Source organism: Danio aesculapii, chromosome 17 (genome assembly GCF_903798145.1).
Source record: "Danio aesculapii chromosome 17, fDanAes4.1, whole genome shotgun sequence".
Classification (NCBI taxonomy): domain Eukaryota; kingdom Metazoa; phylum Chordata; class Actinopteri; order Cypriniformes; family Danionidae; genus Danio; species Danio aesculapii.
This window is the reverse complement of record NC_079451.1, coordinates 21749592-21767781: the sequence shown is the minus strand read 5'-3', so window position 1 is coordinate 21767781 and position 18190 is coordinate 21749592. Positions and strand designations below refer to the sequence as shown.

The following is an 18190-nucleotide window of genomic DNA, read 5'->3' as shown; positions in this document are numbered from 1 at the left end:
CTGGCACTTTACGCACACTTGTGCTCTTGCTGTGAACTTTTGAAATAATGTACTATCCTTTTTTTTGTTTTCGGTCTTATCTGTGTCTTCATCGGGAACAACTGAAAATGCCAATGGAGATTACTGGTGTCAGGGTTATGTTTCTGACTTGTTTAGTTTCAGCATGTTTTGGTTTTGGTCTGTCGGTTTCTCTGTTTGCTTTGTTTTCTAGTTAGTCTCCCTAATTGATGATTAGTTAATAACTCTTTTATTTTTCCCTGATAGTGTTTATGCCCTGAGTTTTGTCCTGTTTCTTGTTCAATATTGATTATGTTGTTTTGTTTTTGGCTAACATGGTTTTGTTATTTCTGCATTAATCTCCTGTGTTTCCTTGTGGATTTATTATTAAAGAACCTTTGGATTGTGCATTGATTGTGCACTTTATATATACAGTAGCACATTATGATACAACTGACACGTGTGTTTTAATTTCAACTTACAGAGTTGTATGAATACTTTCATTGCAATACATTGGGCAAGACATTGATATCAAGACATTTGTGCTGCCCATTACATTACAAACCACAGACTTCAGCCTCCACATCAAAGTTCGTGAAAGCAAAGACGGTCAAGGTGCTTCAGAATTGGCCAGTCCAGTCACCAGATATGAACATTATTGAGCATGTCTAGGGTAAAATGGAGGTGAAGGCATAGAAGAAAAATCCAAATAATCTTGATGAACTCTGGGAGTCCTGCAAGACCTTTCTTTGCAATTCCAGATGATTTTATTAAATTATTTGAGTCATTGCAGAGATGTATGGATGCAGCCGTTCAAGCTCATGAGAGTCTTTTGCCACTGCACCATGATGTCACACCCTCGGCTCGTTCCTGCAGCTCCAATCACCGCTCTGCCTCTTCAACCACCTCTCAACACACCTTTGAACAATCACCAGCATACTAATTACCTACACCCACAATCACCAGACACCTTAACACAATCACAATCACCAGACACTCTCACTCATCGGGCGGTATCGAAGTTAGATGGTTCACATCACTCTCTCTCCTTCTTCCACTCTTCTTCTCCCATGGATGTCTCAATTTCTCCTATGGATGCATAAACAACTGAATGAGGGAAGTGACTAAGCTATTCTGGTGTTTACCTGAATTTCTGATGTTTACCTGATGAACTGTGTGTGAGATCGCTCACCTTCAGATGTCTACTTTGTGAACTGTTTATGAGATCACCACCATCTACAACACCACTCTCCTGCTTCATCACTCTGATTCAGTTACGTTGTTTTGAATAAAACCCTAAAAAGATAGCCATCCTTGTCCTCCTTGTGTGTAACCGTGACACATGACTTTATATTCTATACTGAACATTATTTCTGTTAAGTGACGAGACTTTTGTCTAAGCAAAGTCAGAGTTCTTACTGTCCCAATTAAATGATTAAAAATCAAGGCATGATCATGTTTTATTTTGGCACAATAAGCGTAATCTAGAAGCCTTTGACATTCATATAAGCCAATTCTGATAACCAAATGATCAACTAGAAATCAAGTTAGTATTTGCTGTTCCTAAAACTTGGATAGGCGACAAGACTTTTGTCATGTAGTGTATATTTATCCCACTTCATCATTCTCAGTACAAATCAATGAGTTTCTTAAGATGCCGCAAAATTCCTCAGCTTTGAGTTGAGGTGGGAATAGTTTGGATACTTTTTCATATGTATTAACTAAATAATGCAGGTTTTTATATTATAACTTTTTTAACGCAGTGTTAGCCAGTGCCTTTGTTCATCAGTTAAAATCTATTGCAGGCATACAGTAGATATTCATGAACTAAGACCGCAGACAAACATTCAACTTGTTCTTGTTATCCCTTGTTATCCCGGTTACAAGTAGTTCAAAATGCTGCTGCAAGGCTTTTAACAGGGACCAAGAAACATGAGCACATTACACCAGTTTTACGCTCTCTGCACTGGCTGCCTGTGCACTATCGAGTCACTTTTAAAATGCTGCTCTTGGTTTTTAAAATCTCTAAATGGCCTGGCACCTTCTTATCTGTCAGACATTTTAATTGAGCATCAGCCTGGTCGGTCTCTTCGGTCATCTAACCAGAGACTGTTATTCATACCTAAGTCGAGGCTGAAATGCAGAGGTGACCGTGCTTTTGCAGTAGCTGGTCCTAGGTTGTGGAATGCTCTGCCCCTCTGTATCAGATCTGTTTCATCCCTGTCTGTTTTTAAATCTAGGTTAAAAACTTATCTCTTTGATTTGGCATTTTATCAGTGAAAAGTGTCTGTTTTAGCAATAATTTAATAATTTCATATATACATTTGTTTTTATCTTTTTTGATTTGTACTGTGCAGCACATTGGTCAACCTCTGGTTGTGTTAAATAGTGCTATAGAAATAAAATTGACATTGACATTCTCTGATGTGTTCAATTTCTAATCCACTTTTTAAGAGTTTTGGGTTCAAATGCTCTATCAGATGCCAAAAGCAAACAACGAATAGTGCTCTGGGCACAGAAAGTGTTCTAATACTACAGAAAATCTGTATTTTTGGGTTTACAGTATATCAATGCCAGACAGTGATTCATCTTTTATAAGTCATTAATTATTAGTGTCTGGGATGCAGTGACTGTAGTGTACACTACACCATGATTTTGAAAAGATTTGCTTTAATGTGTGATATGACTAAACTGTGGTTATAAAAGGCTAATGAGATCAGTTGAGTTTTCTCAGTTCAAAGCAGATACGGCTTATGTCTCATAGAAACAAGCACTGATGTGGCATCATTCGCATGAATTTTATAGCATCATAATCTCATGTTATATCTGTCTGTCTCTTATTTTCTCTTAATTTCCCTCTAGGAATTTTAAGAGAAACATTTCAGGACAGCTTAGATTTAACAACAACCTGTACAGTGAGATCTGAAGGTTTTCTGGCCACATGAGTTTGTGTTGAGCTAATCAAGCTGACACCACATGAATGAGTTTATAGCTCTGGAGCTGTGATCTTAACACTTTTTATTATTATTTTTGATCGACTGCTGGCATCTCGTGACTCAGCTCAAGCCTGTTGGTAGGTGGCTCACACAAGTTGACTTAAGGCTAATCCGCCATAGGCCGAAGGGTAGTGTTTGATGGTTCAAAGTGACTACCGGCTGATCCTCTTTATCCACCCAGATGAGAAAGGCACACTTGTCTTAAGAGATCTCGTGTTTTTCAGCACATAAAACCCTCAGCCATGGATTTCCTCCTTTCATTCGGAAAAGCTGGATTTGTAAATGCAGAGCTAACAACTGTTTCTGCATGCACTATTTACATCATATGCTTTTGAGATTCATAGGAATGTCTTATTCTTAGTAGTTTGCTATTGTTGTGATGACACTGAATAAACTGTTTCACTGTATTTCAGTTAGACCCAGATGCACTTTCTTGGTCCTAAAGTGAGTATTAAATCCTTATCCGATCACAGTTATCTAGACATTAAGCAATAATTCACACCTGTATGCTGGCATACCTCACAGTTCGCTGAGCGTCATCTTACATTCCTAAATTCATACGCAAGTTATGCAATTGATTTCTACTGTAGGCTACGATGGAGCTACATAATCTGTGAACAAAAATGCAAGAAATTGGCCACTTTAACTTTGAGGGTCAAAACAACATGAACACATTGTAAAAAAACATGTTATTTAACATGACTTATTTTGACATGCTGTATTTTGTAATATATGTGCATTTATTTATGCTTAGAATCGCATTATATGATCTTAACGGCCGATTCGAATGTTATCACTTGACTGAATGAGTGTTATCAGTGGTTATCAGCTGATAGATATGGGCAAGTAGAGGCAGTAGGCTCAGAAGGCTGTTATCATCCATTCACATGGTTAATCAGCTATAGATCACATAGAACTGTGGCCAGAAGTTAATGAGAATTATTTATTTAGTTTCCAATTAATTGTATTTTATTAACGTCTACCCCTACTCCAACCCTAAACCCAACTATAACAGTAATGTAAAAACAGATCTGGATCTGGGGTCTTCTCTGATAGTATAGCTGATTAAAAATGTGGATGGAGGATAACAGTCTTCTGAGCCTACTAGTGGGCGCAGAAGGCCCCTACTGGCCCATAACTGGCCCATGTCACAAAAACTTTCATCTGAGAAATATCGCTAAGTTACGAAGTATGCTATCCATCTCAGATGCAGAAAAGCTAGTCCATGCTTTTATGACTTCAAGGCTGGATTACTGTAATGCACTGTTTGCTGGCTGCCCAGCAACCTCTATTAATAAACTTTGACTAGTACAAAATGCAGCTCCCAGAGTTCTTACCAGGGGTGTGTTTCCCAAAACCATCATTAGCCAACTAAGGTCGCAAGTTCTGTCGTTAAAAACATAGTTTGTTGATTTGCCGATTCCCAAATCCGTCGCTCCAATGAACATTCGCAAATTGCGTCGCAAACTTGACCACTCTACACTCTATATAGGCGGTATAATCACTCTTGTAGGAGAATTTTGCTTTCACAATCCAAAATAAATAATCCAACATCTCCGCCACTTTTACCACGTAAAGCAGCAAAGCAGCGCCTGTTGAGTGCGTGAAGTGTCCAGCATTCCATTCTTCATTTTAATGGTTGAATAAATGCATCATCCAGCTATTTAAAGAGCACTCATTCGTTTTTAGTGTGAATGCACTACTTGCACTATTTATACTACAAAATGGCATAGAAGAGTGCATAAGTATGCGATTTGGGACGCACCTTATGAGTGTGTGTGTGCGCGTGTGTGTGTGTGAATGAGTATAGGGATGTTTCCTACAGGGTTGCGGCTGGAAGGGCATCCGCTGAGTAAAACATATGTCAGAATACTTGGTGGTTCATTCCACTGTGGCAACCCCATATAAATAAGGGAACTAAGCCGAAGTAAAAACAAAAAGCCAGTTAATTTTTCTCTTATTATTGTGTTCATACGATCTCAATGTATCATTAGAAGCCATTTTTAATTCAGTTTTACCCGTTTTTTGATTCTCAAACTACCAACAACAAGTGTTTTGCATCATGTAAATGACCAAGCATCACAGTTTTAGCTAAAAAAAAAATCTTTTTTAATGTTCTGCTGAAGAATAAATTACCACCTCACTTTTCATTTCTGGCTGAACTATCCGTTGCATGTTTTTGTACATCAAGACCTATAACTTTTAAATGGTAATATATCTAGAGATAAAATCTAGAGATATAATATTAGTCTATGTAGATTAAACTGTTTTCTTATTTAACTCATACCATCATACCCTAAAGCGTCTTGTAAAGCACCTGCTGTTTTTAGTGTTATTATTCTTCAATAAAATGTTTTAAGGGCAAGAGCCCAAATGCTGAGGTTAAATTGGGCTGGGTTATATAGCAGCGGTCTTGATTGGTGGCCGGATAGCTAAATGTCAGTTGTGGAGAGTGATGTTGGAGAGGGCTGGAGAAAGTGTAGGCGTAGTATGATGAATAAGGTGCCTGAAGCAGTGACTCAGCCAGCTCAAGCAGAGACCTCCGTGATAGGAGCCCTGCACCATCCACCCTTGATCAATACGCCAGGACACAAGCTTTCCAGGTGTATCATAAGCTGTGTTCATTGAAAACAGATTTTTCTAAGATCTGAACTCTGTTAAACAGTATTTTCACAACATTTGTTTTGATTTTATGGTCTTTGCTTCATCAGTATACTTCGGATTTTACGAAGGGTCACATTAGACATCCTATTTTTCCCATGTAACAGAATTTAGCTCCATGCTGTTTTGTGGAATGTACTGTAAGATGGATTTGAATGTTTTTAGCCCACATGGAAAGAACCTATATGAGGATATATGCGCATATAAGAAACCTATATGCATATATTTATGATAATATATATGCTGCATATATGTGAATATATGCCACATATAGGTAAAATTAAGGTGCATATAGAGGTATGTGCCATAAAGGTATCATGTATTGCTTCTCTAAATCCACATAGTGTATAAGCCCTGTATGTACATACAAGATCTCTTATATAGCTCATATCCCACTACTGTCATATATAATGCCTAGCACATATTTTCTATTATCAAGGCAATAACTAAGAACTAACAAAAATAATGCAAAAAAACGTATGTGCGAACACTTGAAATTTGTATCACATGTAATTGGCATGTTATGGAATTTAACTATGGCAAATAAGTGAGAGGAGATGAAAAAACTATATCTACACATTTTCCTGAAACATTTACAAGGTCAATTCTTTGTAGTATGGAGATAGTGGAAAAGAAGGAAATGTATAAAAAATGGTTTGTAGTTGATTGTTTTTGAGTTCTTAATCAATAAAAATGTATGTTTCTACATGGGCTTTTAATGTTGTTGTCTAGCAGCTATGGATTTAAACATATAAACATAGGTAAACATAGGTATGCATATTTGTACCTATAAACGTATATAGGTACACACACACACACACACACACACACACACACACACACACACGCACACACACGCATACACACACACACACACACACACACACACACACACACACACACACACACACACACACACATATATGTGCAAATCCAGCTGAAGTCAGAATTATTAGCCCCCGTGAATTATTAGCCCCCTTGTTAATTTTTTCCCCCAATGTCTGTTTAACGGAGATAATTTTTTCAACACATTTGAAATAGTAATAGTTTTAATAACTCATTTCTAATAACTGATTTATTTTCTCTTTGCCATGATGACAGTAAATAATATTTGACTAGATATTTTCAAGACAGTTCTAAAGCTTAAAGTGACATTTAAAGGCTTAACTAGGTTAATTAGGTTAACTAGGCAGGCTAGGGTAATTAGGCAAGTTATTGTATATCGATAGTTTGTTCTGTAGACTATCAGAAACAAATCTAAAGGGGCTAATAATTTTGACCTTAAAATGGTGTTGAAAAAATTAATAACTGCTTTTATTCTAGCTGAAGTAAAACAAATAAGACTTTCTCCAGAAGAAAAAAACATTATCAGACATACTGTGAAAATTTCCTTGCTCTGTTAAACATCATTTGGAAAATATTTTAAAAAGAAATAAAAATTCAAAGGGGGGCTAATAATTGTGACTTCAACTGTATGTGCATATTTATACATATAATATAGGAAAACAACCCCTTTTTTAAATGTCACATATAATAAAAACCTATATCAAAACCTGTATTAAATCATATAGGTTCTTTCCGTGTGGGAGGGACCCATCTATGCCATTAAAGAACCCTGCTTTTCTATTATATATTTTGTCCTATTTATCACCTTTCCTAAATACTTGCTGAGTACTAGTAATCTTGTCACACAAAGATATAGCCTAATCAATAGTAGCCAATTATGTCATAGTATTTAGTTGCTGTTAGTAAAGGCTTGACATTTGCCATCCGGTGTCAGGCCAATTTCAGTGTCAGTGATAAAGTATACAATGATATTATGCAGCACCTGAAAATAGTCCCCAGCTAGCTAGTCTTGATAATATCATTGCACTTGCTGCAGCCATGATACAGCAGCAAAGTTAATTGATTATTATGCCAGAATGAGATCAGCCTAGAAAATATTAACGTTTAATTCTCAGTGGGTCTTAGTATATGATGTAACTACAAGAGTCAAGCTTTAAACAGGAAAATGATCAAAATTCTTCTTTTAAAGTTTTTATTGAGATGCTACTGTAATGGTCTAATGCAGTTCATTGATTAAAGGGGTCCACTGCGATATCATATTTTAAACTTTAGTTGATGTGTAATGTAGCTGTGTGAACATAAACAACATCTCTGAATGTAAAATGCTTAAAGTGCAATGCAAAGGGAGATATTGGCTTTTACAAAGCTTAGCAAAACCTACAGCAAAAGAATTTTTGGGACTACAAAAAAAATACATGCAAGCTTGTGAGATCACAAGGGTTTCTGGTTACGCGCATTTACCTCGTGCATATACCCCATGCAGCGAAAGGGCGTGTCCAGAGGCACTGTAATATTATAGCAGAGAAAGCTAAAATGACGTCCAAATGCTGCTATTTTCACAGAGCTTGTTCTATTTTGGTGTTTGGGTTTCCAAAGGACACAACACAAAGAGAGAAGTGATTACAGTTTAATTTTAATGTTCCAGAGAATTATAATAAATATATTTACCTTAAAACTCCTCAAAGGAGCAGCTCCAACAAGCAGAAGCTGTGTCCAACGAGCCATAACCTGTAAGTATTTTTAATTTGTTAAAATTGATCTATGACATGCAGAGTGTCTAGCGTTAACGCTATGTTGTAGTGAGGACGTAAACAAGGATGCCACCGCTAACAATTTAGCTACAAATTAATATTTATCCATCAAACCCCTCTAAACACCCACAATCTTCAGCAGCGCTGCAGTTTCTCTCCATGCGGCTCTATCTCAGATAATAAGCTCACAAAAGATATGTGAACGTTACATATTACTTACACATGCTTAAAAACGTAATGCGTTGAGTTAGGTAAAAAAAAATACTGGATAGCTCACCTTACTCGTGTTGCAGTAGTAAAATCAATCAAAACTCACACAGGTCGCATTACACATCTTGCGTGTTATTCTCCTGTCAAAAGCGTCACTGTATATTTCAGAAAAATAACTGCATTCGAGCAACAGAGAAAAAATAAAAATAAACATCGGTCCCGCACACATGCAGTTCTTGTGTTGCAAGCATCTACAGATTGTTCACAAACCTTTTAAAATGGCGATTCTCTCTTAAAGGAGTCACATTCTATTTTCATTACAGACACTTGTCAGATTTTATTTTAGAGTGCAGGCATGAGGTTCATCCTTTTCATTTTCTTTCTGATTAAGGTTCAAACAGATACTGTTAACAGCTACTCTGATTGACACTATTTACACAGCAGAATCAAAGTGCGTGCTTGTGAAGGCTTGATGCTTACTGGTGACGTGGAGCCGATCCGCAAATCACAGCACATTATGTTAGCTGACCAATCAGTGCCTCTTGAGGGAAGGCCTTTCAAAGAAACTAGGAAATATGGGAGTGAAGCAGGACGCAAACTGCTTTGCATCTTATAAACACAACCAAGATTTTAAAATACACTTTGGACCTAAGCTAAAAGTGCACTACACCAGACCCAGAGATCAGCTGAATCAAAACTCAGTAGTTTGACTCTAGGAGACTTAAAATTCATTTTTTTTTTTTGCAAAAAAGGTGTAGTTTCTTTAAAGTCTTAATATTTAGCCCTAATTATTTGTTCGTCCCGAATTCACCTCTGAACAGATGTGCTTATTACTGATTTGCAACCATTAGTTTGTTCAGTAGTAAACTGAATTGGACTGTTTCACAGTGGGAAAAGAATGAGAATAAAAACAAACTACTGAAGACAGTAAAAATTAGAAGTCATATCAATGAGCGCTACAAAATCATTGCCTTTAACCCCCTATAAACAGAGTGCATCATCCACATGAAAATACCATAGTTGTTTAGATTAAAATTTATAATGTACCATGCTAGAGTAAAGTGTGTTACAGTATATAGTCTATTTTATTATAGTACAACACTTTGAATCTTTGGTAAACAACATCATATTGTAGTGTTAACTATAGTGACCCTAATATAATGTCATAAATACTGTAGAATACTTCATTTTTGCTATAGTAAATTTAAATTTTGCCACAGCCATATCACCCTGCAGCCCAAGAGCGGTTACTCACTGAAGCTAGCATGGGAGACCACATGGGAAAACTAGGTTGCTGTTGGAAGTGGTGTTAGTGAGGCCAGCTGGGGGCGCTCAACCTGCGGTCTGTGTGAGTCCTTATGCCCAGTAAATCGAAGGGGACACTATACTGTCAGTGAGCGTCATCTTTTTGATAAGACGTTAAACCGAGGTCCTGGCTCTCTGTGGTCATTATAAATCCCATGGCACTTCTCGTAAAGTGTAGGGGTGTAAGTGCGGTGTCCTGGCCAAATTCCCTCTATCGGCACTCCATCACTATCTCTCCACTTCACCAATAGCTAGTGTGTGGTGAGCGCACTGGTGTCGTTGTCCTGTGGCTGCCACCGCATTATCCAAGTGGATGCTGCACACTGCTGGTGGTGTGGAGAGAGACCCCCCCATGACTGTGAAGCCCTTTGGGTGTATGGCCATTCACAATAAATACGCTTTATAAATACACATTGCTTTCTTACTTGCATACAGTAAACTGTGGTGTAATATAATATACCCTATAGTAGTAGAACACTCAGTGCAGTATTGAATCAGTTGTTTATATTACTGTTGTATTACCATAGCAACTATAGAATAACCACAGCAGATTATTTTAAGTATTTTATGTAAGTTTAGCATAGTGACTGACAAAAAACAGTCTTAGTGTACTTATATAATTATTTTATCACATTTCTTTGTATATTCAACAAGTCAGATTACAAGTAACAGTAATTTCATTTTGTTATCTAAAGATCTTTCTGCCTCGTTTATTTAGAAAACAAGTTTCTATTCGAGGCAACGGAGAATGTAAATATCATAACAACTGCTGATGCTTGTATTGGCCTTCTCTGCATCTTCCAGCAGTCCACTGGTTCTTGTTCCTCTTTGTAGGACAGATATTATTACTGGAAAGGAGTCGGCCTGTCTGTGTTTGATTGTGACATTATGAAACACAGCCTGTCAATGTCTTCAAGTGCTGGGAAGATTTCTTCTTTTTAATTTGCACCCAGTGTATTTATTGACAAAGGCAGATTATTTAGATGAAGTCATTAGGTCGTCTTGTCATGCAGCAGATATTAACCCACATAAGGCCACACTGACCAGCCAAAGAGTGAACTTTGGAGGATTTTAATAATTGCAGCCTCCTGCTTCTCATAATTTCTCAGCTGTCTTTTTTTATCACAGCGCACGCTCATCATTGACCAGAAGACTTTGGGTTTGATCCCTAACAAAAACGCCTTGCTTAAATTTATTAAACGATACAAACTGACAGTAATTGAAAATTAATATAGGGAGCTGGAGGTAAATACAACATCCATCAAGCAACATCAGCAGCATGATGTCTTTTAATTAGATTCAGCTTTCTAAATTCAGCTATTGGGAGGTCTAATAAATAGTGATGAGACAAGAGAAGACTGTGTATAATATTGGGAGAAAAAAATGTTGATGTTGAATTAGTGACATTTATTGTTAACGGGGGAACTTGATACAATCAAAGAGAAAAATAGCATTATTATTATTATCAGAACAGAACTTGTTAATAGAAATCTGCATTTTCTGTGAAGGTCAGTTCAAACTCAGGATCATAACTAGTGTTATGAATACAGTTAAAAAAAATCAAATATAAAAGACTTAAGAGCACAAATAAACAATATCATTGAAATCACTTTTGTGATTTCCATTTTCAATTCCATATGATGAATGATAAAAAAATTGAGAGCCAATCTACACTCACCGGCCACTTTATAAGGTATTAGTACCAGGTTGGACCCCCTTTTATCTTCAGAACTGCCTTAATCTTTTGTGCAGATTGAACAGGGTACTGGAAATATTCCTCATAGATTTTGGTCGATATTGACAAGATAGCATCATACAGTTGCTGCAGATTTTTCGGCTGCACATCCATGATGCGAATTTCCTGTTCTGCCACATCCCAAAGGTGCTCTATTGAACTGAGACCTGGTGATTGTGGAAGCCATTTGAGTACAGTGAACTCATTGTCATGTTCAAGAAACCAATCTGAGATGATTCGCGCTTTATGACATGGTGCGTTATCCTGCTGGAAGTCATCACAAGATATGTACACTGTGCTCATAAGTGGATGGACATGGTCAGCAACAATACTCAGGTAGGCTGTGATGTTGACAGGATGCTCAATAGTACTAACATCCCTCACACCATTACACCACCACCACCACCACCAACTGTTGATACAAGCAGAATGGATCCATGCTTTCATGGTGTTGATGCCAAATTCTGACCCTACCATCCAAATGTTGCAGGTGAAATCGAGACTCATCAGACCAGATGATGTTTTTTCCAATCTTCTATTGTCCAATTTTGGTGAGCCTGTGCGAATTGTAGCCTCAGTTTCCTGTTCTTAGCTAACAGGAGTGGCACCCGGTGTGGTCTTCTGCTGCTGTAGCCCATCCGCCTCAAGGTTTGATGTGTTGTGCATTCAGAGATGCTCCTCTGCATACCTCAGTTGCAACAAGTAATTATTTGAGTTACTGTTGCCTTTCTATCAGCTGGAACCAGTCTGGCCATTCTCCTCTGACCTCTGGCATCAACAAGGCATTTGCGCCCACAGAACTGCCGCTCACTGGATATTTTCTCTTTTTTGGACCATTCTCTGTAAATCCTAAAGATGGTTGTCAAAATCTTAGTAGATCAGCAGTTTCTGAAATAACAACAACCATCCCATGTTCAAAGTGACTTAAATCACCTTTCTTCCCCATGCTCGGTGCAGAACTGCAGCAGATCGTCTTGACCATGTCTACATGCCTAAATGCATTGAGTTGTTGCCATGTGATTGGCTGATTATAAATTTGCGTTAACGAGCAGTTGGTCAAGTGTACCTATGAAAAACGTAGCCAGTAAGTGTATATCCTGCTTTAGGTTCAGAGTGCAGGATAATCTCCAATATTTTGAATTGGGACTGTAATACTTAGTTCAACCACTAGGTTCACACTACTGTGCATACAGTTATCTCAGAATGGTTATTTTAAATAACTCTTAACTGAAAGAACCAGGTTCTTTTGTGGAATTTAAACCTATTTAAACTATTTTGATTAAATTAAATTTGATTATAATTGATGATAACCGACAGCATCTAGGACACTTTACAATGTAAAGAGTCTAACGACAATCATTCCATAACTCCTTCAGTTACAATGGTTACAAATACGTGATGCTATTTCTGTTACGTTTTGCTCTTTTTCCTCACAGACATTTTTTGGTTCTTTATTATGACTTAGAGATAATTAAGTGATGACTTTATTATTATTAAGCCTGTAGATAATAACATAAAATGCTCATTTAAACGTCTATGCTTCATCTGGTGCACATTGACCTGGCGTCTTCTAACAAAAGCATCTTGTTATCTTCTAACGGAGAGATCACAGCCCACCTATTAAGTCAACTTCTACCACAGCACCTGTATGGAGGCGAGTGCCAGCTGAATACACCCATGAACCCTTAATCTCCTTTGGTCCATAGATCACATTTCAGCCATGCAGCCCTGTCCAACGCCCTCTGATAAATACAAAAAAAAAAAGTGCATTTTAAGTCTCAAACATTCTTATCTTCGTAACAGCTGCTCCCCTCCTTGCTGATGGCCATCTTGTTGCCTGATTTTTAACATCCCTCCCTTGGTTAAACAACAACATTTACTTTAGAAATGACAGAAACTTATCTGGTGGCTTTCAACGCTAAAAGTTCCTACTAGAGCACCACGGTACAGTATGTTGCGGTAATTGTAGATCATATGGGATTGTTCTGTTGGCTGCGTAGCTACAGTATGTGCAGATCTAAAACATGAAAGCAATGAGGTGTGTTGCATAAGTGGTGAATCTGAGGTAATGATGAAATGACTGGAAATGAAGCTGTGGGGAAATCCCTGGCATGGTGATGTGGATTAATTAATTAGTAAAGATGGAACAACCTAGAAAAACATCAAACAAGAAAGAGAGAACCGTGTGAGGAAACCAGATGGTGCCTTAAAAAGGCTACCCCGTTTGTCTGGTGTCTCTGGATTTTTTCAAATATGCCACCCAGACCATCTTTTATTCAATTAAAATAAAAGTAATAATCATAAATATTTAATTTAATATATATTTTTATATTGATTGCTGATACAAACACCTGATTCATCTAATAAACACAAATATTAATAATAATAATGTTCTTATAATAAACTTGCTACCTCAGAGCCTTTGTTCAGAAATACTATTATAATAAAAACAATAATTTTGTAATAATATATTAAATAAAAGTATCGTATATTAAATACAATAATTTTTATTGTATTCTTAATAATTATAATAAGCGTAATCAAATCTTGCAAATGTTATTAATTGCATAATGTATTAGCTTCAAACTATGTGTTTATACCAACAATTAAATAAAAATATAAAATTTTTAATGTGACCATTATAATAAACCTAGATGAGATTATACTGTATCTCCTATAAATGTAAGAGCATTTTGTTCATGTCGTCATCCCTGTTGTCCTACACACTGCTGTCTCCTATTGGTGAACAAGTGGAAGTAATTCTGTTAGGCTTTAAATATTTTGTCAAGCATTCCATGTCCAATTTAATCGTTCATCTCATTTGCACAACATTCTGAATACTCATATTAAAGCTACACTTTGTGTATGTAAAAAGTGCACATCATGTTAAATAAAACAATTTCTTCACAAGTATAATTACAAAATAAAAACATGCAGAATCATGTATATCATACTTTTGAAGCACATATATGCTTATTCAATGCATTTACAACATTCAGAACAATTATGAATATTTGGATGTTAAGAAACAATACTACATAACAAAAATACTACATAACATTAATTCTGTCTCTTTAGCTCCTTATATCTGTTTCCTGTCTTGGTCTGTCATTTAATCGAGTGACTACATTTGAAAACACACACTCAGTTTAATAAACACCCACAAAACCACAATTCTACTTAACCCTTCCTATTAAACATCCAGAATTTCTCTGTTTATTTTGTAATTATTTTATAATTAATCTGTTAATTTTCATTTGGCTTAGTCCATTATTTATCAAGGGTCACCACAGTGGAATGACCTGCTCACTTATCCACCATATGTTTTACACAGAGGATGCCCTTCCACCTGCAATCCAGTGCTGGGAAATATCATAAGAATGTGTGCACTCATATTGGTACTCCATCACAGCATCTTTAACTTGTTAAAAGCACAATTTAGCTCAAATTTAGTCTCTTATCTGTTATTCTCATTTCAGAAAATGACACATAAATAAACATACATCCAGTTCACGTGTAAATTAAGAGTTGCATATCATTGAGTGGCTGTTAAAATCCAGTGATGGGCAATTGCACTCTTCCTGATGTAACACGCCGTCTGGAGACACGTTAGACATGAGCTCTGGCTCTGTGAACTTCTGGCACGACAGAGACACCTAAAGGCATTGAATAGGCTGTGCTCAAATTCTGCAGTCCAACCACTAGACACTTCCAGCTGTAACGAAAAGCTTTTCGCACATTCTGCAAAAAAAAAAAAAAAAGAAAAGAAAAAAAGAAAAGAAAAAAAGGGATGAATAAAAATGAGAACAAAACATGATTTAATGTTCTTAAAGTGTGGTTAAAGTGTATTGCAATTAATAAAAAAAAGTATTTACATTTAAGAAACCTATTTGGCATTGCTGTCAAAAAAAAAAAAAATTCAGTCTTTTTTCTATTTAAAGACACAGGACAGTATTGTGTTGTTCAAGAAATTGTGTTGTTCATGTTAAGAAATGTGTTCCTTAATAAAAAATCAGTTGTTAAGACAAACAAATAAAAAATACAGGACTATGCCTGTTAATGTTTTACATGCACTCTGCTGGTCAAACATATAAGGATATTTAAAATGTTTTTGAACATTTAAATGAACTGGATTTGTTTAATCATATATACTGTATTTGAAAATGCCTAAAACAATAATATAGGGATGTTTATTTACATTTTAAGTAATGTCAATACACTTAAGCCCATGCCAATTTATATCTGAGATTCAGAATTAAATTTGTATATCAATTTGAAAACAGTTGTACTTATATTTTAAATATTATATATTCAAATGTACCAGAAAACATTGATAAAAGTATAAAAAATGTATTTGTTGTACAATTTGTTGTAAATTTGTAAAAAAAATTTATTGTACACTGAAAAAAATATTTCTGCAAAATTGTTGCAAACAATTTATATGGGTTGAATTTAAACAAATTACATTTAGTAATGTTCAACTTAATTTGTTTCTTTAAATTCAGCCCAAATAAATTCTTTACAACCACTTAAAAATTTAGTAAATGCAAGGAATCATCTTGTTTTTCAGTGTAGAATACGTTTACATTTTCCCACAAAGGTTATCAATTGTATCCAAACTTTTTGTGTATTTTATTTATTGTTCTATGTGGTTAACTTATCTAAATTTATTTCAAAGACGTTTTTCAACATAATTTTAATGTTTTGGTTTAGATTTTAAAGCAATATATATATATATATATATATATATATATATATATATATATATATATATATATATATATATATATATATATATACATACTATATATTCACTAGTATTGTATATTCTCGGACTTCGCGCCGTGTTAGGCCTTATTTAGTCTTGTGTTAAAACAGTCACAATCAAACAAACAAATAATTTGACGAACTTTTCTGAACTTTTTGTACTTGTCTTGTTTTTTCTTGCTATTGTCATCTCGTGGTTGGTCAGATATATCCTCTTCTACCAGCGGCTCGTATTTCTCTTGCAGAAAAGCGATGTGCACTTGTTTGGCGGACTTTTCTTTCTTGTTGACGGACTTCAGTGACTGATCCAGCACATGCGACTGATGCTGAGCCTTGATTACTTCCGCAGGTGGTTGATCGGCCTTACTAGGTACAATTTTAGATTTGTCCCCCTTTTTATCCTTCGATTTCCGCTTGTATTTGACACGTTTGCGAGGCATTTTCTTCACAACTAAACAACGTCCATTGGAATCTGAATGCGTCAGGTCCAAAGTTCATTTAACTTCACCTGGAATGGTTCAGCGCATGCGCACTTCAGAAGTTGGCATCCAGTAAGTGTCGCCTATTACTCAGTGATAAAATACATTTACATAATTTGATGACTTTAAACTATGATATGAGCAAAGTTCAGCTAGAGATATTCAGAATTTGAGCAGTGGATTATGTCAAACAGTGAATTAATAATAACATTTTAGCTAATATTTGCTGAAATAAGAAGAATATAAACGTTGCTGTTTCATTGTCATCAAAAATATATTAAGATTTACTAAGTTTATATGTATATTCTATTATGTGTGGACATAAAATAGGTTCCTTTCCCCAGTACAACTGAATATTAAAGTATTTATTGAAATAATTAAATATTCAGTTTTTATTTAATTAAACTTTTTGTGATGGTGCATGCGTTGTAAGTCATAACTTTAATTGTCAAATGTATTTTATATAAAAATGGATTTATGATATTTTTGTGAACATCAGTGCTAGCTCTTGAACTTATTTGCAAATGAACTTGCATGATGTGTATGACGATTTCTGTATGTTGAAAAAATACTTTTTTTTTAGCTTAAAATGCAGTTTTGTAAGCTGTGAAGATGATTGTGAATATTATGCAACACTCTTATGTGGTAACTATATGAAAGTTGCTTTACGTGTTTAACATATCAGCTTGGCCTTCTATACACTGTACCTTAATTAACATATTGATTAGATCTGTGAATCGAGTCTTACGCCATCCTGCCCTTTAAAATAGAACACTGGCTGATTGAATTCAGTCAGAAGGCTAGGAAAGGGGTGAAGACCCCAGAAACCATCACTTATGATTAAATTGGCCATTAAAACTCAGAAATGACTCAAAAAGCTGTCACTGAAGTGTCACCATTTCAAAATGTACATGTTTATACCTAATATATAAAGTTTTTACTTAAAATAATTTTTTATTCTGAGGATAGTCTTATTTTTTTTAGGTTTGCTGGAATAAAAGCATCTTGTAATATTTTAAAAACAATTCAAGGATAAAAATGATTAGCCCCCTTAAGATTATTTTTTTGGATTGACTACAGAGGCACTGTTATGTAAACAATATCTAACAATATCTGATCTCAGTTATCTAATAACTTGCCCAATAACTTGCCTAATTAACATAATAACCTAGTTATGTCTTTAAATTGCACTTTAAGATGAATACTAATATCTTGCAAAATAAGTATAAAAAGATTATGCACTGTCAAAAATGAATACATTTGTTATTAAAAATTAGTTATTAAAACTATTATGTTTAAAACTTTTGAAAAAACAACAACTTTGGTTCCTTAAAAGTATAGTTGAGTACCCAATGTGTTCATTATAATACCTAAAAGTATAATAAAAGTGTATCATTTGAAAAGGTATACTGCTTCAGTGCTTTCTTGTACTTTTGCTGTATC

At 35.5% G+C, this 18190-nt stretch overlaps 1 protein-coding gene across 1 annotated transcript; it reads right to left on the bottom strand.

Moving 5' to 3' along the window:
* Nucleotides 1–14278: 14278 nt before the first annotated feature.
* On the bottom strand, nucleotides 14279–16777 carry c17h1orf115 (chromosome 17 C1orf115 homolog). Its single transcript, XM_056477130.1, has 2 exons — nucleotides 16412–16777; nucleotides 14279–15242 (listed from the first exon to the last, which is right to left on the bottom strand). The coding sequence occupies exons 1-2, from the start codon at nucleotides 16706–16708 to the stop codon at nucleotides 15111–15113; spliced, it is 429 nt and encodes a 142-aa protein (XP_056333105.1). The 5' UTR covers nucleotides 16709–16777; the 3' UTR covers nucleotides 14279–15110.
* Between the last annotated feature and the right edge of the window lie 1413 nt (nucleotides 16778–18190).